The 26,600-nt window shown below is 43.3% G+C and overlaps 1 protein-coding gene and 1 long non-coding RNA gene across 2 annotated transcripts; one reads left to right on the forward strand and one right to left on the reverse strand.

Moving 5' to 3' along the window:
- Nucleotides 1-6,516: 6,516 nt before the first annotated feature.
- On the forward strand, nt 6,517-11,686 carry LOC309797800. Its single transcript, XR_014292796.1, has 2 exons — nt 6,517-7,250; nt 8,146-11,686. It is a non-coding gene; the product is annotated as an uncharacterized lncRNA (long non-coding RNA).
- On the reverse strand, nt 11,672-25,506 carry LOC309797799 (U3 small nucleolar RNA-associated protein 25 homolog). Its single transcript, XM_082646210.1, has 5 exons — nt 22,026-25,506; nt 20,650-20,832; nt 20,401-20,513; nt 19,428-19,673; nt 11,672-13,209 (listed from the first exon to the last, which is right to left on the reverse strand). Exons 1-5 carry the CDS (start codon nt 22,047-22,049, stop codon nt 12,966-12,968), a joined length of 810 nt encoding a protein of 269 aa, XP_082502336.1. The 5' UTR covers nt 22,050-25,506; the 3' UTR covers nt 11,672-12,965.
- Nucleotides 25,507-26,600: the final 1,094 nt, after the last annotated feature.

Consider the following 26,600-nt stretch of genomic DNA (forward strand, 5'->3'; position numbering starts at 1 on the left):
ATGCCAACAGAAATCATAAGATTGCTATAAAACATAAAGGAAGGTAGTTTGAAAAGAAGCACCATTTAATGGAGTCAGTTGTTTCCCAAAGGCAAAATGCTATGGGAACTGAAAATAAACCATCTGATTGGATGACTAAACTTTTATGAACAGAAATGGAACCATTTCAGGAAAGTCATGGGAGAAGACGCTGTGTTACAGTGGGGAGAGTAATCAATACATTGTGAGGAAAGGTGCCTTCATTTGCAAGAAATGCCAATTAAGAAGTGAAGACAGCATTTAAAGGGAAGGGATAATGTAAGAAAATCAAAAAAAATTTTAAGGAAACTTGAATAATTCGTAGACAAAGAGGGAGGTATTAGTGAAAGACTGAAAATCAGAGAAAGCTATCTTAAGTTGTTGTTATGGACTGAATTGTGTCCCCCCCAAAATTATATGTTGAAGCCCCTCCTAATTTGACTGTAGAAGATAGGAGATAGGTCCTTTAGGGAGGTGACTGAAGTTAACTGAAGTCATAAGGGTGAGGAAATAATCTGACAGGGACTGATAAGAAGGTGTCCTTATAAGAAGGGGAATAGATTCCAGAGATCTCTCTCCCTCTGCTCGTAGAGGAAAGGCCGTGTGAGGACACTGCAAGAAGACAGCCATCAGCAAGCCAGGAAGATTGTTCTCACCAGAAACCAATTCTTATGGTATTCAATACCTTAATCTTGGACTTCCACCCTCCAGAACTGTGAGAAAATAAATTTCTGCTGTTTAAGTCATTCAGTCTATAGTATTTCACTATAACAGCCCAACCAGACTAATACAGACCTTCATGTACACTGCAATATACAGAAGCTAAACAATGATTGTGAGCCAGAGATTACATCTTGAACAGAAGTGTAATGACGCTTGAGGTACTCACAACTTGACGAATTTTGTCAGAAAGATGTGAAAAAAAGTCAGTCAAACAACGGTTCTGATAGTGGATATTTTCTTTATGTGTTTGACCTAAAGCAGTGTCTGACAGCCTCCCTGATACCCATCAGTATCGCAGTTTTGATTCTGTGGCTCCAGTTCCACATGGCACCAAGGTGCTGTGTACTGTCCATTCTTGGGTTTTTGGGTGCTGTACCTATTGCCAATAGGTGGGTCAAACCACTGGGGCTCTTCTGAAGTCCTCCCTAAATTTGGACCCAGCTTCAGCTCCAAATCCGAGTTTTCAGAGAGCCCAGGGTGAGGCTCGCCTGCCACAGTAGACACGTTGGCTAACGGGTTGCACTGCAGCACCCGCTCGGACAAGGGCACCATCACGTTGCCACCGTTCTTCTTCTGCAGGGGCGGACCCGTGGACAGTCAGCTTGGCCCCCAGCACAGCCAGCTGCCTGCTCACTCTCTCGGCCCCTGTGAGGAAGGTGTTCAGCCCTGGCTTTGAGGTCAGAGTCGTCTCCTCTCTGGGTTTGTGTGAATGGAGGAGCCGCAGCCCTGGTCTGGGTGGTGTGTTGGCCCTGGGTTTCCGGGTTTGGAGGAGTATCTTACCACCTAGGGCTGAAGAGTTCAGGGGCTGTGGACCGTGGGTTTTGGGGGCAGAAGATATTTAACCTGGCGTTTGAGGAAATGGAGGGAGAAGAGGCTCAGGTTCAAGGGCTCCTGGTTTGAATCTCTTGCTTTAGGTTTGAGGGCCAGGGCAGTCTCTCACCAGAAGCTGCAGGATATCATCAGGAACATTGCGAGTGTTCTTGCACATACCCCGGGCAGCTGAGTGGGAGAAGATGACCGGTGCCTGTGACACTTGTAGGGCTCGCCGTGTCACAGCATCCGAGACATGGGCCAAGTCCACCATCATGCCCAGGCGGTTCATTTCTGCCACCACCTTCTGCCGGGACAGGATGGGGAGAGGGCATGAGGGCTGCATTTATCTTGTGTGTATTTATCTGTAGGGAACAGGCGGGGCTATACATTCATGTGGGGCAGGGTATGGAAGCCGGGTCCTTAACTCGCCAAAGCCGGAGAGCCCACTGACATTGCTGTAGAAGGGGTGGATACCTACCTTTACTGAGCTCTGTGCCCTGCAGGATGGCCAGGATGCAGTCTGACTGGTGGCCATGACTTGGCTACAAGAGCCTAGAAAGTGGTTCTGTCGAACCGTCTACACCTGCAACCGTCTACACCTGCAACCGTCTACACCTACCACCCGCCCTGGTGGCCGGCAGGCCCGGGGAAGCGGCCCCGGCCCCTGCTCCCACTCCCGCCCCCGGCCATTGCGAAACGGCGGAGGGGGGCCTTTATCCGGAGGGAGCTGTGGAGAGCCACACCCGCGGGCAGGTGGCGGCGCCGGGGCAGGGCGCCGGAGGGGGCGGCCAGGTGCAGGTCGAGGGGTTCGCGGGCCGCACGGACAGCACCCGGGCCCGCGGCGGAGTCTGGGTCCGGGCCAGCCACCCCGGGAGCGTCTGGGGTGCGGCCACCTTGCAGGGCCGCCTTCTGGCCGCATAGAGCGCCCCCTCTGGCGCGCTGTGGTGGGAGGGGCCGGAGGAGGTGGGGCCTGCAGCGGTGCCCGTCGGGGGTGCGGAGCTGGCGGCCACCGCCACGGGCGACTAAAGGAGAAGGCGGAGCCGCAGCGGGAGGCAAAATGCCTATGGCACCCGGTATTCCCAGGCGGTCTCCCATCCAAGTACTAACCAGGCCCGACCCTGCTTAGCTTCCGAGATCAGACGAGATCGGGCGCGTTCAGGGTGGTATGGCCGTAGACAGGGGCGGGGGATCATTTGAAGGGGGTCTTGAAAGGTAAGAGTTCCACAGTGGCGACAGGGCATTCTGTGCAGAGGAAACAAGATAGCCAAAGATCTCTATCCATTGACCTTGCTCTATTTTCTTCCAGCATTTAGCACCATCTGAAATTATATTTTTATCTAGCTTCTCGTTGTTTATTTCCTGTCTCCCCCATGCACTCTAATTCTCCAAGTGCAGGAAGCAGGTCTATCCTATGTGCCCAAAAGAATGCCTGGCACATGGTGGGTGCACAGTACATATTTGTAGCATGGATGAATCAGTAGGCAGTCCAAGCAAAAGGGAGAGAACGGGATTTGATGAGATCTATAAGTACATATGTGGTTTCATTTCAACCTCACAATTCTCCTTCCTAAGAAAGATGTCATTATCTCCGTCTTACAAATAAGGAAACTGAGGTAAGACAAAGGCAAGCAACTTGACAAAGGTCACACACCCAGTAAAAGGTAAAGCTGGCATTGAAGCCTAAGCTAGCAGGTTCCAAAGTCTGGACTGTACCACAGGAAGAGGCTAACAAAGGCCTGAACTAAGTAAAGCCGTGGGAAGGGAGTCAGAGAGAAGAGTTCATGCTTAAGAGTTGCTGGGCTTAATAAAATGGACCAGACGTGGCCACAGACTGAAAGAATCCCCTGCAGATTCATCTCCATCTGAGCCGCTCGTCCTGACCTCCTTCTCAGTCTCATGGGGATGACAGAAAACACATGCAGCATTGGCCACTAACTAGCTGTTTAACTTTGGAAGCCTTACATATCTAATTTCTCCAAGCATGTTTCCCCCACATGAAAAAAATGGTGACAGATACTAGGTTTACGGTTGTTATGAGATGATGCAGATGAAGCACCCAGGACAGTTCCTGGCCCATAGTAGGTGTTCAATAAATATTAACTTACTTCTCTTTCCCCATGGCCTCCTGCTATCTTTTGGTCTGGGAAATACTATTCCCAAGAGGAGGACCAAAGAGGGAGGAAGTGTTAGGAGGGCATCTGCTCTGGGACAGGTATGGAAATGGATAGTCTCAAGAAGGTAGTGAGTGACAAGCCAGGCCTGGAAGAGGTGGGTGGATAAGAGGCTAGGAAAGTACCCAGCAGTTTTCTCTATGAGGAAAACTCTGACCCCCCCTATAATGAAGGTTCAGACAAGCAACCAGAATTCCAAGTCATGTGCCCAGTCTTTTCTCTGCACAAAAGGTGTAGCCAGAGCTTGGTGAAGGGGAAGCAGGGGACCATTTGACTTGGGCCTCATACGTACAAATTTGGTTGGATTCCCAAAGGAAGTTATTCATCAAGTTATTATAATTTGGGGTGTTTAAAATGTTAATTTTTAACAGTTATCTGTGAGTTTAATTATGGATTGCACCTAGTAGTGATTTTCCATTTCTTAAAACATAATGTACACTGCTCTATACAAACTGTTTCCTGAAATAAACATGTTATTTGTGGACTCATTTTTAAAAGGGGTTAACTTATAAACAATTAAATTATACCACAAGTTTTTGTAACTGTCTTTGAATTTTCACATTTCCTATGTGTTGGAATTGTTTCAAAAAGAAGAAGAAGAAAAAAAAGAGGCTTGGGTTTCTGGGTCTCTTCAGCTCAAGAGGGCACAGGGCAGTGGCAGCCCAGAGGCAGCCAGAGGGGAGGTGAAGAGCCTGTTACTGAACTTGTTTACAGCACCACCTGGTGTTTATAACTCATTAAAATGTCACACTTCCTTGTCCTTAAGCCCTGGAATTTGCTGAGTAAAATCCCCACAGCTATTTTCTGAAGCCCTCTCTCTCAAAATTTCTTTTTCACTCACTTAAAAAGAATAAGGTTTATAGACAAGAATAACCCAAAACAGAAGTTGATGCCCCACGACTTTCCTTTGTTTTCTTTTATTTAGCTTTGTGCTGTGGGACGGAAGGTCTGTATGTAATACTAGTTCAGACTGACTGAGCAGTGACTATGTGCCAAGCAGTTCTAAGTACCCTGCATGGCTTAAGTAACTTAATTATTATAACAACTCTAGAGACAGGTATTACTATTACCATAAGCCCATTTTACAGATGTGGCTACTGAGACACAGAGAGTTTAAGGAATTTCATAAAAATCACTAGAAAGTAGCAAAGCAAAGATTTGAACCCAGGCCTGAAGCCTTGCTTCAGTGTCCATGATTTTAAACACTGTTATGCTGCTTTTCCGTGTAGGTGCATGTTTCAAGAAAAGGTATCTTCTTAATTTTTATTTGGCCTGATATTAAGAACTTAATTTCCCTGGGTAAAGCTCGATGGACCAAGGATAAACAGAGCAGCAAACAAGTTAAAAATATGCCTTCAATAATCATCTGCTATATGAGGCATTAAGCTTCTCAGAAGCCTAGACCGCCCTTTAGAATGTCATACAATCCAGAAGGGTGGCATACAAAACAACTTAGTGTTTGTTTATAACAACGCTACCACCACCAAGAAAGCATTATAATCCTCTGTCTTTTTAAGAGTTCAACAATTTCAGATCTCTCCTTTTAAAGGGGTAGTAATAATAATAGCTACAATCTATTGAGTGCTTTTTTGTTTTTGTTTTAGAGAAGCATCAACTAGTGAAAAACAGTGTGGGTTTGGGGGAATCATACTACCTGGGTTCAGATCCTGTTATTTCTTTTAATGAATTTTTATTGGCATATAGTTGCTTTACAATGTTGTGTTAGTATCTGCTGTACAGCAAAGTGAATCGGCTATACATGTACATATATCTCCTTTTTTGGATTTTCTTCCCATTTAGGTCACCACACAGCAATGAGTAGAGTTCCTTGTGCTATACAGTATGTTCTCATTAGTTATCTATTTTATACATAGTATTAATAGTGTATATATGTCCAATGGAATATTACTCAGCCATAAAAAGAAACGAAACTGAGTTATTTGTAGTGAGGTGGATGGACCTAGAGACTCATACAGAGTGAAGTAAGTCAGAAGGAGAAAAACAAATACCGTATGCTAACACATATATATGGAATCTAGAAAAAAAAAATTTTTTTAAATGGTTCTGAAGAACCTAGGGGCAGGACAGGAATAAAGACACAGGCATAGAGAATGGACTTGAGGACATGGGGAGGGGGAAGGGTAAGCTGGGATGAAGTGAGAGAGTGGCATGGACATATATACACTACCAAGTGTAAAACAGATAGCTAGTGGGAAGCAGCCGCATAGCACAGGGACATCAGCTCGGTGCTTCGAGACCACCTAGAGGGGTGGGATAGGGAGGGTGGGAGGGAGATGCAAGAGGGAGGGGCTATGGGGATATATGTATACATACAGCTGATTCACTTTGTTATACAGCAGAAACTAACACACCATTGTAAAGCAATTATACTCCAATAAAGATGTTAAAAAAAGTATTAAAAAAATAGTGTATATATGTCAATCCCAATCTCCCAATTCATCCCACCACCGCCCCTTCTCCCTTGGAACCATACATTTGTTCTCTACATCCGTGTCTCTATTTCTGCTTTGCACATAAGATCATCTATACCATTTTTCTAGATTCCACATATGTTAATATATATTTGTTTTTCTCTTTCTGACTTACTTCACTCTGTATGATAGTCCTGTTTTTATTTTTAACATCTTTATTGGAGTACAATTGCTTTACAATGTTGTGTTAGTTTCTGCTGTATGACAAAGTGAATTAGCTATACATATACATATATCCCCATATCCCCTCCCTCTTGCTTCTCCCTCCCACCCCTCTAGGTGGTCACGATGCACTGAGCTGATCTCCCTCTCAGAGACAACCTATAGGCGACTCAGGGGTCAAGCAGCAGATTGGACCACAAGACCTCTAAGTTGCTACCAAACTGGGGATCTGGACCCATTTCCTAGTTTTGCTTTGAAATACACCTGAAGAAATGAAAAGCAGGTGGTCGCCGACTTTCAGAGAATTGAAGTCTGTTTTCTTGCCAGTTATTTTTCTGCCACCATCAGTTTCCATAAACCCTATGAGGAGACATATGTCCTCCCTCATTCTTACAGATCCAGTTGGATTGGAGATGACGGAAGTGATGGCACAAAGCCAGACACGTCTTAGCGCTCACTCCGCACTGTCACCAAATGGCCAGGCGTCAACCTTGAAGCACAATCTCTATGCTGGTTCCTGCAGAGACAAGAAGAAAGAAGAAAGAATAGGCAGAGCCTTTGGACTTCAGGACTTGTGATCCCATTTTTGTCCTCTGTAGCCGTGAGGACTTGGCAATACAGCCTGAGGCCAACAGTACTGCCTGGCCTCAGTGGCTGAAACAAATGAGGGATTTAGGTTTTCACAGAAAAGTGTGAAGAGAGACCATGCAGAGCTGGGATGCAGCTTCAGGATATGACCTGAGAGCCAGGCTCCTTCTGCCCTTTGGCTCCACCATCACTTCTGTGTTGCAGGCAGGAAAAAGGGAAGAGCAAGAGGAAAAAGTGGTGTTCCTACCAGTTTCAAAGAGCTCTCCTAAGAGTCTGCCCCAAGGTTAGTGCTCTTTTCCCTGGCCACACCCTACCGCAAGGGGGACTGGGCACTTTGTCACCCAATAAAATCCAGGGTCCTCTTACTAGGGAAGTAGGAGGCGAGTACAGGGCAAACAACAGCAGTCTCTTCTACTTTCTCTCATGTCCCTCTGTCAGGATAGTGGAGATTGTACCCCGCTTTCTAAAGATGAGAAAGCTGAGAGGTGGCCAGGAGGACCTGCACAGAGCCACAGTGGGTTGGTGGTAATGTTGGTGTCAGCACCCAGCTCAGGGCTGGTTTTGAAAAATGATGAACACAAAAGGCAGAAATCCATGAACATCTGTGGGCAAACAGCAGCTGTGAGCCCAGGGCCATCTCTGTGGGGAGTCAAACTGACAGATGAGAGGGGCTGCAGGGTGCAGTGAGAATGAGGGCTGCAGGACACAGGGCTCCATGTCATTCCCTGGGTTGGCAAGAGCTAGACAGCTTTGGCCTTGGCTCAGTTGGGAGAACAGATGGGCAGGAATTCGGCACAGCTTCCAAATCAGCCAAGCAGCAAAGACTGCCTTCTTTGCCCTTGTCAGCTGAGGCTACAGCTCCCACCAGTCCCAGCCAGCTGCAGAGGCCCAAGCCTGAAGACCATGACAACTTGGCCCGGACTGTGCCATGCCCCGCCCACTGTGGGAGCCAGGAGGACAAGCAAGTGCAGGTGTTCCGCCCAGCAGTGAGGGTGACACCTAGGTGGAGCTGCCCACCAGGTTCAGATTTCTCTGTGCAGGGCGAGCAAGCCTTGTAGCAATCCAATCTCAGCCCTGACTCCTTTGGCGCATAGGACTCTTAACTATGGAGACAGCCAGCCCGTTTGATTGAGGTCCAGACCTCTGTTCTTTCTCATGCTCTCACCTCCCTCCCACAGGAATGATGGCAACGTGGCCAGAGGTGAAAGGCAAATCCAGGAATTATACTGAGATGCAAGCAATGCAGAGAGAACTCCTTCCCACATCTGAAGAAAGGAGGGTCCTCACAGAAACAAGGCAATCGATGAGGGGATAGGAACGCGTGTTCAGCTCAGAAACAGGACATAAAATACATAGAATTTTATTGCAGCTCTGGCTAGAGCATATGGTATAAGAGGAAGAAATACAAGTCTTTAGAAAGAAATGCACTTTGTGCTGTCAGCTAGACGTGGTAGGTTCATTCTCTCTTTCTCCCTCCAAAGACTACATGAATTTTGGATTATCTGTGTATCTACTCCCAATTCACTGACTCTGGTATTAAAAGCAGACTGAAATTTGTTTAGAATTCTACTTAGCTAGAAAAGTTCTTTTTTTTTGAATGAGACTGAAATTTGTTTAGAATTGTTTAGCTAGAAAAGCCAGAAAAGCTTTTTGTGAATGGTGCAAGGATGACTACCATGACTCCTTTAAAGAGAGAAGCTGGGAAAGAGATGGGAAGGAGAGGCCGGGCCGGCTGTGAGGGCCCCACCCCCAGGAGGATGCTCCCTGAAAGCAGCAGTCTGTGCAGTGCCCACCACACCCCTCCTCCGCGAGGCTCTGGCGCCCTGCAGCCACCTGCAGGTTACACGATGAGGCTCTTCCAATGAGTATAAAGAACCCCCAACCCTGCTCCCTTACCCCAGGACTTCTATAATCTTGAGACCCTAGACTCATCAAAGCTACACTCTGCAGCCTGAAGATCTGTCCACACAGCCAAGGGAAGGCTGGGCAGGAGGCAGCCAGCAGGCTCTCACACCACCTGCCTCCCCTCCTTCCTCAGTGGCTCCCACGAGGGCACAATCAGGGCTGGGAGGCTTCATGAGCCCCCCTTGGCCCTCTGGGATGTGAGGAGTCAGCAGGGATTCATACCCATCCTGCCGGGACCATCTGCACTCAATTATAAGCCCTTTGGAAGCCAGCAGAGGGCTGTTAAGCTGCCGCTGGTTCTCTATGATTAGCTAGTTCTTGTCTTTTGAATACTGCATATGGTGCAGCCAGCTGCAGAGAGCATTCATGACTCAAAGCTTTTTTCCCCTCAAAGAGAAAAGTGCTAAGTTGTTATTACTATGGGAAGAAAAAAAAAGTTTAAAACTCTTACTTTCTGGTTAAGTTCCTCTTCCTCCCTTAAAATTCTACCTCTTCCCAGGATTGGGACCATTCCTTTGTCTGTTTTCTACCAGCACTATATAGGTACTTGCTTGCTGAAGATGAGCCTTGCTAAGAAATATCAAGATTGTGTATAATTCCAGCTCAGGTGTTGTTATCCGTGGTCCAGTAGACCCTCTTCTCTCCCTTATTTTGTGTGAGAGACCTGACGTTAAGGCATGCTTTTGATGAAACCACTCCAAAAAGTCAACTCTTTGCAATCAACTCAGGAGCCAGCGCCACTGCTGAGGCTTACCTTCTTTCCCAGGTGCTGAGCCAGGAACAGAAGCAATACTGCTTGGTTCGCACTTGAAACCCTCAGTGTTCTCTGTAGGCGAGAAGCAGTTAGCTGGCTACAAGCTAGCATTAAAATCAGTAGGGATGCTTAAAAAAAACATGTATTTCTGGGGCTATACATAGACTTGAAATCCAGGCTCACATGTGAGTGGAGGTCCAGAGAAGATGGAGATTTGAGAGTCTTGTGAATAGTGATAATGAAAGCCATGAATTAGCTACAATTCACAGGGAAAAGAATATGGAAATAGAAGATGGGGGTAATCAGAGTCCCTTCTTCCTCATATCTCTGAACTAGGCAAATAACTCGTTTTTTTTCTCATAATACACAGGCTCTATGGTAAACACAGCACAAATATGCCAATAACCACAGGGCACTCTATGGATAAGACAATTCTTTGTAGAGTGGATACATGTATAACTGATTTGCTTTGCTGTACACCTGAAACTAATGCAACATTGTACATCAACTATACTCCATTTTAAAAATATATATTTAAGAAAATGTTCTTTGTACCATGAGTTTGGCTGGCTTAAGCCTATAAATTTGCAAAACTTTAGGAACCCATCTATATATGGAATGAATAGTTCTACTCTCCATGTTGAGAGACAAATAAAAATGCCTATTTAACTATCTAGCAGGAAAAGTACCCCAAAAGTGATTTCACTTTTTTTTTTTTTGATGAGCAATTTTAAGCATGTCCAAGAGGAAGAAAATCTGTACCAATATGGGTTGTTCCACTGAGCCTAATGGGAGCCACATGTCTATCTGACAAGGGAGTTACAAGTTTGGAAAGGGAGAAAACAAAAGGAACCCTGTGTTGTTAGTCTGAAATTGGAGGTAAGGTGTAAATTCATGGTTTTCAATATATGGATACAGAAATAAATTTAGATGTCATGGGCACATAGGTATGTGTATACATATACACACATGCAGATATTCCCAAACTCTGACCACTGAGATGGCCTGGGACCAGTGGCTCCACAACAGTACTGGGTACACTTAGCACTCAAATCTTCGCTTTAAGGTAATTTTCCACTAAAGCAAGCAGGGCTGGAATAGGGAAAGTCCAAGACAAACTTGGAATGTCTTATAGTGTCAGAAAATAAAGAAATGCCCAAGTTAAAGGGGGATGTGTCAAGACGACACAGGAGCCAGCTTGAAGGTGTTCCTGCTGGCCACATCTGAGACCATTTAAGCATCTAAAGGAATAACGATAATAACCAATTACAACCCACTGAATAAAAACTGAAGAATCCATACTTGTAATATTAATATAAATTAATAAAGGGGGAATGAGTGATTCTATAGTGGAAAAGTCTGGCAAGCACCACCTTAAACAAGTGGTCAGTTAGTGTCATAATGATGGGACAGGTGGAAATCATGCACCGCTTGAAGAGATGCAGCGAGGAAGACGCAGCATTGCTTCTATGCTGCTCCTGCCAAAGATGCATAAACTAAACCTAACCTAACCTAATCTGACAGGAAACACCATCCAAAGTAACTGGCCTGTAATCTTCTAAAGTGTCAACGTCCATTACTCAGCCATGAAAAGAAATGAAATTGAATTATTTGTAGTGAGGTGGATGGACATAGAGACTGTCATACATGAGTGGAGTAAGTCAGAGAAAAACAAATACCGTATGCTAATGCATATATATGGAATCGGAAAAAAAAAAGGTTCTGAAGAACCTAGGGGCAGGCTAGGTAGACGGAGGCGTAGAGAATGGACTTGAGGACACGGGGAGGGGGAAGGATAAGCTGGGACGAAGTGAGAGAGTGCCATGGATTTATAATACACTACCAAGTGTAAAATAGATAGCTAGTGGGAAGCAGCCGCATAGCACAGGGAGATGAGCTCGGTGCTTTGTGACCACCTAGACGGGTGGGATAGGGAAGGTGGGAGGGAGACGCAAGAGGGAGGAGATACGGGGGTATATGTATAGCTGATTCACTTTGTTATAAAGCAGAAACACACCATTGTAAAGCAATTATACTCCAATAAAGATGTTTAAAATTTTTTTTTAATTTAAAAATTAAAAAAAAGGTCAAGAAAGCCAAGAAACAGCTGAGGTACCATTCAGAATAAAGGCCACTACAGAGATATGACAACTCAAAGCAGTATGTAACTCTGAACTGCATCCTTTTGCTATAAAGGTTATTATTGGGACATTTGGCAAAATCTGAATGGGGCCCAAGGATTAGTGGCAATTTCCTGATTTGACGGTTGTTTTGAGGTTACATAGAAAAATGTCCTTGTTTACATGAAATACATACTAAATTCAGGAGTGATTTTTAGGAGTGACAGGCCCAGCAACTTGGCAATTTATTTTCAGATGGTTCAGGTTCTGAATTGGTAATTTTTCTGTCTGAGGAATAGTTCAATTTTTTTTTTTTTTTTTTTTTTTTTTTTTTGGGCCACGCTGTGCAGCTTGCAGGATCTTTGTTCCCTGACCAGGAACTGAAACTGGGCCTCGGCAGTGAAAGCGCCGAGCCCAAACCACTGGACCGCCAGGGAACTCCCTAAAAATGTTTTTAAAAGTGTAACTTCTTTTCCTTTTTATGTTATATGACTTAAAAAATGACTATAGCAATGAAGACAGTGATGTTGACGATGAATTTGTGACATCAAGAATTTCATAAAATTATTTCTTGAAATAAGGTAGAAATTCATGTTATTTTATATAATGTGATTTTTAAGTATATATTTTCATTAAAACATTTAGGAGTTAAAAAAAGATCAGTGAACGAATGTGCTCTTCTAGGTTGAATTAAAATAGAATATTTAAGGTTTAAAAAAGTTTGGCTGGGGAAAAATAACAGTTTTGCAAAACCTTTGCGATCCAAAACTAAGATGATATTCAACAGCAAGAAGTATTCCAATTTCTCATAACCAGTTCTCACAAGCAAAGAAATGCATGCCTCACTTTAAGAAGGTGTCCAATAGAAACAGGCAAATCTGAAAGAGTTTACCAAGTGTAATAAATTAGAGGTGAAATCACAACAAAAGAATTTATGGCGTACAAAAAAATTCACAAGTAGAAGATTCCTTCTATCAACTTCTCAGAGTTCCATGAGCTCTCCCCTGACCTCTGAAAGATGGGTTTTACCAAAATCTGGTTTACACGGAACTTTTCAGGTATATATGGTCTGAAAAGAAAGAAGTATCTGCTAAGAACCTGCCTGGTGCTCCTTCCTTGTTGCAGCCCTTCTTTGTGTAAGTGATCAGAATCAGGTCCAAGAGACACAGAATCAAGCATGACATATCACACCAAACACCATTTCCTGTCCAACCAATTCTCATCTCTCTCCAGTAATGAAAAGGTGGACGTTCTTCTTGGACTGCAGCATCTGTGCAGCCCGCTCCACCCCGACCACAGCAGACAGCCTCTGGGCATCGTACTTGGAGTAGGGGACAGTGCAGGTCCAGGCAGCTTCCTCTCCTCTGGTGGCGGCTTGCAGCATGTTACAGACTTCACTGTAGAAGTGGGGATATGTTGGCAGTTCATAGAAAATTAGGTTCCTGATGCCTTTTATTGTGTATCTGTTAGAAGGAGAAAGAGAGGCTATGTCTACATGAGAAATTTTATGGAAAAGCCACCGAAGAGTTTTACAGGGACATAGTCACTCTCGCTGTTTCATGCAAGGAGAAAGACCATGGCACAAATAACACACAGACCAAAAGTTACTCAAATTTGAGCTGGAGGGGCTCATTTTTTGTGACAGTGTATTTGAATTCCTAATGTTTGGCTTAAGATAATGATAAAATGAATTTGCACTTCTTGAGCCTAATCTGAGCAGACTGAGGTAGGGTGGGGAAGAATAGTAGACAAGGATTAGAAATCTGTCGCAGAAAATTTGAAAAGCAGGCATTTCCAATTTAACATTATCCTAATTATAATCAGGCAAAACAGTGTTCTGTAATGGAGATGAGGTCAGACCAGACCCAGTACATAAAATAAACAGCATAAACTGTAAATGCACTCCCATTAGTCTTTTCTTGTCATTCTGTAGACATGTTAACTCCATGGCAGATGTCCCAAGTTCACCCATTTACAAAATCCTGCCCGAGGACCCATTAGGCATTATGGGAAGGCAATTAATTTCAACAGCTTCCTCGCTTCTTTCCCTGCTGCACAGGGCTGCATGGTGTGGGGGGGGGTGCAGACCCTAGGGACGCGCCTTACGGTTCGGGTTGAGATCAATCATTCCCTCTTGGGCTCCATGACCAAAGATTTTATACGTTGACAAGTTTCTGATTTTTCCTGTTAAGACTCTCATACAGGGCTGATGTCAGACTCCCTCGGGAATTTTATTTTATTCATGGACGGTAAGTTTTCCTTGTCTTTTTATCCCTTGGCTCATCCTGATCTCTCTGGAGACCCTCCTCTCCCAAAATATAACTGCAGCCCATTACTTGGATCAGCTTTCCACATCCTCTTTCCATAAAGGAATTTTAATGGCTAATGATGTTGAAAAAACACAGTTCTGCCTCAGTAGTTATCAAAACAAACACAGAGTTCCATTTCTGCTTAGTATGTAGAAAACTCAAGAGAATACTGCTCCCGTGCTAACAAGAAAAAGATAATCTACAACAGTGTTCCTTTTCCTGAGCCTAGACAGCTGATGTCACAGGGCAACCAAGTGAACGGATTCAACGGTGCCCTGGTGTGTGTTTAACAACTGATTCTCAGTGGGGGAGGATAGGTGCTGATTTGAAGCATTTGCCAATTTCTGTGGTGTAAATACTCCATTTCAAGCTACCAGTGTCATGTTGCTGAACTTGGAACTGGGAAGAGATGTGCAACCATACCTTAAGAGCTGGTATGAGCCAGCTTCAGCCCATCACTGACTGAATTCCAAAGAGTGACAAGATGGTCTGAAGAAAGACAGGACATATGAACCACTTCACCTTTGGCAGAGCACAGTGGGGAAGAGGGCAGCTGCTAAGAAAGTGGGTAGGAAGAAAAAAGCTACACTTTTAACAAGTTCTTAAAGGGCAATTATGGGCTTGCATGACAGTTCAGAATCCCTGGGATTCCCGGACACTCCTTTACTTCACAGTCATGATGGCTTTTCCAAAGGTCTCCACTGGGAGCCCTGGAAAGGCTGGACGCAAGGCAGAAGACCTGAGAGACCCCGATGGTGGTGCAGACATGAAAACTCACTCTCTTCCCAGAGCCATGTTGTATATGAAGCTAAAGCCTGAAGCCAGTGAGGGGGCAAAGGTCAACTGCCAGGGTGGAGTCAGAAGCAGCAAAACTGTGTGCCCTAAGGGAGGAGCATTAACCCCTCACCCCATCCCTCCCCACCACAGGACTTACATCCAGTCAAAAGAGCAGTCTGGGGAAAGGGGAAAGGGCATGAAGACTGGGGAAAGGGCATGAAGCCTGTTCAGCCCAAGATCCTGCACTGATGTAAGCAGATGTTTGCCACCACTGCAGAGATGCAGGGAACTCTTCCCCACCAAGACCCCTCGTAGAACAAGGCAGAGGCTGGCCACCATGGAGGGTGGTGCAGGAGCCCTGAGAAAGCGCCAGCTCCAAAGCCCAGGATGGACAGAACCTGCCTGCATCTGAGCTGGACCAGGAGGAGAACAACTGCCCCACTTCAAGCCTTAGGGGAGGAGCGAGCAGGAGCAGCCTGCTGCTGGGGGAGGGGCCGGAGCGTGGGAGAGGCTCTCCCTCGGCACAGGGGTGCAGGGCATGGTGAAAGCTGAGAGGGGAGCAGGACACTGAGACAAGGCCCTCCAGCACTGGGCCCCACAGTGGGCCACTGTCTGCTGGAGGAACTGGCAGTTTGTGGTAAATAGAAGGCAACGACGGTAACAACCAAATCCTAACTAGATTCACAACTGCCACGCTAGTGGCCTGACAGAAGAGGCGTCCAGGCCAGCTACTTACTCAGGCACTACGTTCAACTGACAATTACAAAAAACACAGAAAAGCAAGAAAAAGACATTAAAACCATGAGGTATCATTTTGACTATCAAGTCACTGGAAAAAAGGAGAATTTACAGAAATATTTACAGAATTTACAGAAATAGGCTAATGGAGTATAAATTATTGTGAGTGTGTATTTCACCGGGGAGGGGAGAAGATGGGAGTGGCAACACACAGCAAATTTTAAACTGGGTACAGCTTTTGAACAAATAAGTTTTCCTTTCCAAATTTATCCTAAGGAAATGCCTAGGCAACTATGCCATCAACTACGCATATGGATGCTCTTGGCATTATTGTATATAATAACAGAAAACAACAAATCAGTATGCCCATTAAAAGGAAACTGGGTTAATTATATACCCATACAATGTAACACTATGCAACCATTAAAAAGGATGCTATACACACCTTAAAGATTACTTATAATTACACAGAAAAGGTATTTTTACAATGTAAAGATTTAGCAGACCTACCTTGACCAAGTGATTACATTTAGTATCACCAAAAATGGGACAAACTGACACCCTGGGCCTCTTGAGGAGATGCAGGGGGAAGTACACAATAGCCTCTATGTAGAATTCTTACTAAAATAATGTTTAAATCTTTGGTCCCCGAACTCTAATGCTCACTGAATCACCTATTTGTTTTTTAAAAATACCTGTAATTGGTCCCCATCCCCAAACACCATGATTTAATTGATACTGGGGTATGACCAGGGCATTCAGATTTTTAAAAGCTCCCCAAGGGGATTCTAATATGTAGCAAAGTTTGGGAACACTGATCTAAATAATAAGAAAACAGCCAAATCCAGATGTGAGACATTCTACAGGAAACTGGACTGGACTCTTCAAAACATATCAGTATCACAGCAAGAAACAAAGGCAGAGAATTATTCTAGATCAGGGTTTCTTAACCCTGGCACTACTGCCATTTTAAGCCAGGTAATTCTTTGGTGTAAGGGCTGTCCTGTGCACTGTAGGACGTCTAGCAGCACCCAGGCCTTGACCCGCTTGAACCACTAGACCACTAGAGTAACCCTCCAACTGTACCAACCAAAAATGTCTCCAGATATTTCCAAATGTCCCTTGGGGAGCAAAACTGCTCCTGCTTGAGAACTGCTAAAATAGACTAAAGAAACATGTCACGCAAATGCAACGTAGGATTCTTAACTAAATCCTGGATTGGAGCGGGGGGTGGGTGGTGAGAAGCAGCTGTAATAGTCATTTTGGGAACAACTAGGAAAATTTGCATACAGACTAAATATTAGATGGTATTACTGCAGTAATGTCAAGTGGTATGTTAATGGTGTTGTGGTTAGATAAAAGAATGTTGTTTTTAAGCTCTACAGGCTGAAAGGTTGAGGAGTTAAGTGTCACGAAGCCTCCCATAATTTACTCTCAAATGGTTCAGGAAGAAAAAATAAGAGATGTGAGTGGAAAGAGAGAAGGAGAGACAGAGAATGTGGGTGCATGAGAATGTGGCAAAATGCTAACAGCTGGTGAAGCCTAAGTGGAAGGAGTTAGAGATGTTCACTGGGATAGTCTTACAATGTCTTTTGAAATGAAATCTTCCCAAATAAAAAGTTGGAGCGGGGGCAGGATATAGTAGAACTATATATATATTAACTTAAAAATACATCCATAACATACAAGTATATACCAAAATGCTAACTTATTTAAGCTTTTTTTCAATAAGCACATAAAACATTCAAGATAAAAGAAAGAAAAATCCAAATGTGTACACTGTGATCCCAATGTTGGTGTCCTTTTTAAAATGCCTGTGTCTGTGTGTGTGTGCACGTGCACATGTTTTTTACATCAAAGAGACAGGAAAGAAATACACCAAAATGGGTATTTATATCAGTAAGATGATAGGTGATCCCATTTTTTTAACCTAGATTTTCTAGGTTCTCTACAATAATTGTGTAATACTCTTATAATGAGAGTATTTTTAAAGCAAAATAAAACAACAAAACCAATTCCAATAGGTATTATATTTAAAACCCAAGAAAATCTCTCTTAGGACCAATTCGTGCACAGTAGAGACTAGGCATCTCCTGGAAATAAGAGCACGTGACCAGAACCTCTTCAGAGGGGCAGTTAGTAACAATTCCCATGGTCTTCTGCACCTCTTCCCCTGCCTTCCTCCTCTCCTGTATGTGCTTTGGGTCTTCGGTGACCCCTACAAATATGGCGTAACACTGTGACAGGACCCAAAACTAAGGACATTCCCGATGTCTATGTTACCTGACAACTGTTAAAGATAAATGAGGCAACCACAACTGACTTGCAAGGCTGGCTCCTGCATACAGTCTATAAAGACGAGGTCTGTTACTTCTATAACTGGGGTTCTCCCTGGGGCAGGGAGCACTCAGAAACACCCCACTAGCGTTTCCCACCTCCAGAAATCCTACCTCCAGAGTTTCTGATTGCCCCCTGCTTAAGAATCCTTCCTGTGCTAACCCACTGATAATGCTCAGAGAAAGAACTGTGAACTGTCCTCCCCTCAGGAGGGCCATCATGACCAAATGCCCATCCCATCCTAAGATTCTACTGGTTTCATCTCCCCAAAGAAAACAAATCCTCAGGATGAAAGTTTTTTGCTAGCTCACAAATGAACTGCAATATGTCTAACACGGCCTACTTCCATAGAGAATATAAATACAGAATTTTAAAGCTGGATACTAAAGTGTAAAATACATGTACTTTTCCCAAGGTCAAATGAAAAAATCAAATCACAAAGACACTGCAGATCAAAATACCCATCATCACCTTGGTGACCTCTCAAGCAAAAAAATCTATAGCTGGGAACCTTGAGATAATTGGCAGTTGCAGGTTATCTCCATTCAACTTAAACACCCACTAACCTGGTCCAGGGTACAAAGCTAATGGCCCGTGTTCGGTTTGTCTTTATAGTGACTTTGGGGACAAAACAGTTTGGTCAATAAATGAACAGTGTAAGACAGAAGACTGTCCTGCCTACTTAAGAGAAAGGGCTCCTTTGACATCATGCCCTCTCCTTGAAAAGCTGCTACTTGAGAGCAGTCCTCATCCCAGCTTAGCTCACTCTTGCTACAGACAATCACGCTGGGAAGTTTTCCAATCCATCCACTTCATTTAAAGGACTTGCTTTGATGTATCAAGCTTTTGGAAAACTAAGGGCTCTTTAGACCTGCTGAGTGCAAACTCCCCCAAAATACCATTTCCAACATGAATGAAAACAACAACTCACTGGAACAAAGCAAATAATGATGCCAGCAAGAAGCAAACCCTGAAGCCCTTAAATAGTCACCTCTAAGCCCCTCACCTTTTGCTTCTCCTAAACTTCAAGGAGCCCCTTAGTCCTGGTTCTCCTTGGTGCAGAAGTGTGTGTGCACTGCCTCAGGACAAATGAGAGCTTTCTGAACACTGACCCTGTACTCAACTTCCATCTCCACAGACCACACAGTCCCCAGGTGTTTCATCTGTGCTTCTACGACAGGTTCCTCCCTTTCCTGTATTCAGTTGAGAGCTGCTCAACTCTGTAATATCCTTCTTGAGGGGTATACCCACAGCTACAGGAGGTACCCTAAGTATGGACCCACTCCAGATCTGTATACAGGTTATGCTGTAGTCACTCATTCGTTTCTACCACCTTTTCCAACAATGCCCATTTTGAAAGAAAACCAACCAACCAATCAAGAAAAGTCTGTCCAGCCCCCCAGACTCTGGCTTGTCTGCAGGAGGTGAAGCAAGGGAGGACCTTATAACACAGCAAAGCCCACCATGCACTTGGAAGCAGACCCTCCAGAGAGGACACTTGAAACCTGGCCCTACTTTACCTTTTGTAGAAATGGAAGTGCTCTGTGAGGAGCAGGAACTGCTTCTCTCCTTGAAGGAAGAAGTGTCTGGCCCTGGAGACACCAGACTTCTGGGTGTACTCGCAGATATGAGTGAAGTTCAGTTCCTCCTCCTTGAAGTAATTTCGGAGACGCACAAAGTCAAAGTAGGAGGGGACATAGATAAGCGTGTGAGACGTGACTGCATCACGATACTGAGGCAAAATCTTGTTGACGAAAAAGTTAAACCTGATTTGGAAAGGCAAAGGGCAGAGAGTCAGTGGTCTAGAGGTGAGCCATAGTGTCACTGCCAACTGCATGACCCTGGGCAAGTCACAATCTCCTTCTACCTCCCCTAAGAGGCCAATTTGGCCTACCTCATTGCAAAGAGATTATATAGGGATAAAACTTGTTAAGCGCATCAAAAAGTAAGTGCCAACACTATTCATCATAAAGGATAGATGTGATGCTGGTATATCCCAGAGAATTATTCTAGGAAGTACGTAACTGTATCATTCATTCATTCATTCAGTTGTCAATCAGTCAGTCAACAAATAATTACTGAACACCTACCATGTGTTAAGCACCATTCTGCTACCATGGGTCCCCTGACTAAACACAATGAGAAGACGGGGAAATTACATAGAGAATTAGAAAAACAGTTCTTGCCCTGAAGGGCTTAGAATTAAGTTGTTGACATGAGGCATTAAAAAATTAATGTAATTTAAAAATGCCACAGTCTAGGGGAAAGTACCCTTGATTTACTAACCCTGACACTATTGGAACTAGGACAACACACCATTTCTCTGGCCTTCAGTGTCCTCCTCTGTCAATGGCATGATTGGATTCAATTATCTCATTTCATTTCGTAAATGGTAACTAAGAAAGCCAACGTGGAATACAATTCTAAATTTGAATGCCCAAGTAAAATCCCTCTCTGTGACCCCCAGGGATCCAATGGGACAGGGGAGGGTACCTGGCATCAATCACTGAAGCTAGGTTTTCAGGTTCCATCCTCTGGAAGACATGTGGGAGCTGCACCAGGACATGACTGATGCAGCCTGTCATCGGGACGTTCCTCACAGCCACCTGCCAGGAGTCAGTGAGAACATTAGGAAGTGAGCTATCCCCATTGTTGACCAAATGCTGTCCTCTCCTTCTGCCTCATGACCCAAACAATACACAATACTTCATGAAAATTCAGAGAAAGAAGGAGAGAACCCACCTGGCCTTGCACATTGACGCAGTACTTGTTGAACACAGAGTTGATCTGGGCATCCTGCAGGGCCCCAAACAGCAGCGTCTGACGATAGTACTTGGACCAATTATTGAGGTTCCACATGCGCACTCGAGAAAAGTCCACCCCATGTGAGTCCAAGGGCAGTAGGTTCATGTGGTTCATCAAATGCTTTGAGCAGAAGTAATACTCCATTAATACTTATTGAACACTTACCTGTTGGGCGTTGCTAACCTTTCTATAAGCCCATCATCTTATTTAACCCCATGAAGTAGATACTATCATCTCCCAAATTACAACAAGAAAACAGGCTCAGATGGGTGAGTGACTTGCCCATAGTCAAGCGAACAAGAAGAAAAGCTCAAACTGGCCACCTTGTGGATCTCTCAAAAAGGATCAAGATGCTACCTATACAGAATATTTCTTTTAAAGGAAATTCTGAAATGCCACTCTGGTCACTCTATAAGCAACTCAGTTCCAGACTTGGACAAGAAGGGAAATGACACGGAAAACAGAGCTGCTGTCCTTCCATGACTTGGCTCCCAAAACGTTAGAAAATTCCCGGAGTGACTACATGTGCCTTTTGCTCAAAATAAAGATGACTCAACCATCGACATGCCTGTTCTATTTTAATCATATTTTTACCTTGTAATGTATATTGAAGGGTCACAAGTACTATAAGTTTATTCCCTACTTTATAAATAAGTACTCCCCTTTATCTGTCCCAAACTTACTCCAAGTCCTGGGGTTGTAGAAAAGGTAAATTCTCACATGCCTTATAAAAATAAACCTATAGTTCTGTGATGAGGATTGTTCCAAAGCACAATCCTAAACCCCAAAACATTGCAGAGTATGTTGAGAGGGAGAAAAAAAATTATAGTACAAATTACAGTAGGGGGACAAAAACATCTTACGTTTCTCTGTAAAACATCACAAATTAAGAAATCATGAGCAATGTTTTCCCATCTCCACTGAAGACCAAACAAAAGAGAACGAGCATAAATAGGAGGAACTATTTTAGATAAAAACATTCCTGGTGAGGAGGGATTTCAATCAATCAACCAACCAACCAACCAACCAACCAACCAACCAACCAACCACACTAAACTGGTCTATTACTAGAAGCAACTTTTAAGGGGAAGAAATCTTTTCTGGAGATTTGAAAATGTTGACAAGAATTTTTATCTTTCTGGATACTTTACTGACCAACTTGTGGGTAGAAGAGGGGACAACATTTCCCGTTTTCAAATTGGAAAATGTGGAATATTTCCATTTCCAAGCTGAGTTTTAATCTGGACTTTAATAACCATTTCAGACTCAAACCACTGAGCTTCTTGTCTCTAAATGTTAATGACCAGCATTACCAAGACATGCTCCCAGTTCTGCATCAGGTAAATGTCAGCTTGATCAATGATGAGAAGCTTAATACAAGACAGAAAGTCAAAATCTCTCTTCTTCTCTCCTTCTCCACCAATGATGGTCCTCAAGCCCAGAGGGGAGGCAATGAGGATGTCTGACGAATAGAAGGGGGCATAAAGTCGGATGCTTCTCTGCAGTATTGCCACCCCTATACACAAAACAGCCAAGCACACATCAGTTCATGAGTCACCACCAAGCCATTAGCTTCCACCCTCTCCAACTGCAGCCTCCCCTTGTACCTTCCACATCTTCCCCTTTGCATGTAATTGTGCTCCAACTGCTTTAATTATTAAAATCATCATCGTCATCCCTCCTTTGCATCTACGGTCCCTTCTAGCTCCCACCCTCTTCTTTTCCTTCACTGGCAAACCTTCCAAAAAATTATCTCTACTTTAAAATCTCCCACTCACTCCTTAATGTACTGCAATCTGCCTCTGAGTCTCAGGACACCACTGAAATGACTCTTGCCAAGGTCACCAACAGCTCTCAGTTACCAATTCAATGGCACTTTAGTGTTTCTTGTCACGAATGCATAAGCACACCCTCCTTGAAATGTTCTTTTCCTTACTGGTGGTTTCTGTCACTTTAACACTTACTTCTATTACTGACCTGGTCCTTATCTATTTTTCCATATTCAAAGAGCTCTTCAACAAATCCCTGGATTCACCCACAAGTTCTCTTTCACTCTACATAAAGCTTTGGATAAATATATTCACTAATTATGGCTTTAACATTATCATCACAAAAATTTATATATCCTGCCCACATCTCTTTCCTAAGCAACAAGTAGCAGTCTTTAAAGAGCCCAGATCATATGTGAAGGAGATTCACTTGCTAATCTTAAAGCATCTACCAGAGGGGCAGAAGTTGGCTGGGACTCTCTCTGGGGACAGAATGCTGGCAGATGCCATTTTTACAAATTCCCTCTACCTTGATGGCACTGGTGGGTGCCACTTTTTTGCACTCTCACTCTTAAGTTGCTAACAGTGGTGGTGGGTGAGTACCCCCTACCCCACGGCCCTGCACTGCCTGTGTGCAGCACTGACAAACATGGACAACGAGCAGCCACGCCTACCCCATCTCATGCCACTCGCGGGACACGACCTGAGGCAACAATCACATGTAGCCCACACAGGGGACACTCCTTGAGCACCAGGCTCAGGCAGATGGGGGTGGGACTGCATTTCTAGACTCCATGGGAGTGAAACAAACAGAGAGAGTTTATAAGATGACCAAGAACTAGGAAAAAGTTAAAAATACAGTTCATCTCCCACACAGGGCCACTCCTTCAAGACGGGGCAGTAACTGTTTTGCATAATACACAGAAACAAAGACGGAGAGTCAAGCAAAATGAGGAAGCAGAGGAACATGTTCCAAATGAAGGAACAAGATAAAACCCCAGAAAAAATATTTAATGAAACAGATGCAAGTGATTTATCCAATAAAGAATTCAAAGTCATAGTCCTAAAGATGCTCACCAAACTTGGGAGATGAATGAACGAACACAGTGAGAAACTCAAGAAAGAGACAGAATATAAGAAAGTTCTAAACAGAGCTCACACAGCTGAAGATTATAATAATTGAACTGAAAAATACACTAGAGGGAATCAACAGCAGACTAGATGGTAGAAAAGAACAGATCAGTGACCTGGCAGACAAGGTAGCAGAAATCACCCCAACAGAACAGCAAAGAGAAAAAATATTTTTAAAATATGAGGACAGTTTAAGGGAACTGTGGGACAACATCAAGTGTACTATCATCGGTGTTAAGGGGTCGCAGAAGAAGAGAGAGAAAGGGGCACTAACACCCACATTATAGGGGTCCCAGAAGGAGGACAGAGAAAGAAAGGGGCAGAAAACTTATCTGAAGAAATAATGGCTAAAAATGTCCCTAACCTGGTGAAGGAAACAGACATTCAGGTCCAGCAAGAACCAAGAGTCCCAAACAAAATGAGCCCAAGGAGATTCATACCAAGACACATTATAATTAATATGTTAAAAGTCAAAGGTAAAGAGGGAATCTTAAGCAGCAAGAGAAAAACAACTAATTACAGACAAGGGAATCCCCATAAGAATATCAGCTGATTTTTCATCAGAAACTTTGTGGTCCAGAAGGAGATGGCATGATATGTTCAAATATGCTGAAAGGAAAAAACTTCCAACAAAGAAGGAAGGAAATAATAGAAGTCAGATGAGAAATACTGAATAAATGAAATGGAGACAAAAAAAAAAAAGATCAATGAAACTAAGAGCTGGTTCTGTGAAAAGATAAACAAAATTAACAAACCTTTAGTCAGACTCAATAAGAAAAAAAGAGAAGGGGCCCAAATCAGAAATGAAAGAGAAGCTATAACTGACACTACAGAAATACAAAGTATCGTAAGAGACTACTACGAACAATTATACACCAACAAGTCAGATAACCTAGAAGAAATACATAAATTCCTAGAAACACACAATCTTCTAAAACTGAATCATGAAGAAAAAATGTGAATAGATCAATTACTAGTAATGTGATTGAATCAGTAATCAAAAAGCTCCCCAAAAACAAAAGACCAGGACCAGAGAGCTTCATGGTAAATTCTATGAAATACTTAAAGAAGATTTAATACCTATCCTTCTCAAACATATTTCAAAAAACTGAAGAGGCGGAAACACTTCCAAACTCATTTTATGAGGCCAGCATAACCCTGATACTGAAACACCACAAAAAAAGAAATGTACAGGCTACTATGCCTGATAAACACAGATGCAAAAATCCTTGACAAATTATTAGCAAACTGAATCCAACAATACATTAAAAGGACCATACACTATAATCAAGTAGAATTTATTCCAGGGATGCAAGGATGGGTTGACAAAGTGGGTATAGAGGGAACGTATCTCAACATAACAAAGGCATATACGATAAACCCACAGCTAACATCATATTCAGTGGTGAAAAGCTGAAAGCATTTCCTCTAAAATCAGGAACAAGACAAGGATGCACACTTCTGCCACTTTTATTCAACATAGTATTGGAAATCCTAGCCACAGCAACTAGGCAAGAAAAAGAAATAAAAGATACCCAAATTGGAAAGGAGGAAGTAAAACTGACTATTTGCAGATGACATGATACTTTATGGAGAACACCCTAAAGACTCCACCAAAAAACTGTCAGAACTAATAAATAAATTTAGTAATGTTGCAGGATACAAAATTAACAAAAATCTGTTGTGTTTATATACATTAATAATGAACTATTAGAAAGAGAAATTAAGAAAACAATCCATTTACAATAGCATCAAAAAGAATAAACTACCTAGAAAAAAATCTAACCAAGAAGGTAAAAAACTTGTACTTGGAAAACTACAAGGTATTGATGAAAGAAATTAAAGATGACAGAAACATGAAAAACTACACCATGCTCATAGATGGGAAGACTTAGTACTGTTAAAATGTCCATACTGGACACCAAGGGGGGAAAGTGGGGGTGGGGGTGGGGGTGTGATGAATTGGGAGATTGGGACTGACATGTATATACTAATATGTATTAAATGGATAACTAATAAGAACCTGCTGTATAAAGAAATAAATAAAATTCAAAAACAAAGTCCATACTACCCAAAGAAATCTACAGATTTAATGCAATCCTTATCAAAGTACCCATGACATTTTTCATAAAACTAGAGTAATCCTAAAATTTGTACAGAGTTGCAAAGGATCCTGAATAGCCAAACTGATTATGAGAAAGAAGAACAAAGCTGAAGGTATAACACTCCCTGATTTTAAACTACACTACAAGTCTACAGTAATCAAAATTGTACGGTAATAGCACAAAAACAGACACAGATCAACAGAACAGAGAGCCCAGAAATAAATCCATATTTATATGGTCACAATCTATGACAAAGGAGACAAGAATATACAATGCAGAAAAGACAGTCTCATCAACAAATGGTGATGGGAAAACTAGACAGCTACATGCAAAAGAATGAAACTGGACCACTAGCTTACACCATCTACAAAAATCAACTCAAAATGGATTAAAGACTTGAACATAAGACCTGAAAACCACAGAACTCCCAGAAGAAAACATAGGCAGTAACTTCCCTGACAACAGTCTTAGCAATATTTTTTTGGATCTGACTCCACAGGCAAGGGCAATGAAACCAAAAATAAACAAATGGGACTACATCAAACTAAAAAGCTTGTGCACAGCGATGGAAACCATCAATGAAACAAAAAGGCAATCTACTGAATGGGAGAGGATATTTGCAAATCTAGTAAGGGGTTAAGATCCAAGATATATAAAGAACTCATGTAACTCATTATCAAAAAACCCCAAACGGGGCTTCCCTGGTGGCACAGTGGTTGAGAGTCCGCCTGCCGATGCAGGGGATATGGGTTCGTGCCCTGGTCCGGAAAGATCCCACGTGCCACGGAGCGGCTAGGCCCGTGAGCCGTGGCCGCTGAGCCTGCGCGTCCGGAGCCTGCGCTCCGCAATGGGAGAGGCCAAAACAGTGAGAGGCCCGCGTACT

Source organism: Mesoplodon mirus (genome assembly GCF_964341445.2).
Source record: "Mesoplodon mirus genome assembly, contig: HAP1_SCAFFOLD_999, whole genome shotgun sequence".
Taxonomy (NCBI): Eukaryota; Metazoa; Chordata; class Mammalia; order Artiodactyla; family Ziphiidae; genus Mesoplodon; species Mesoplodon mirus.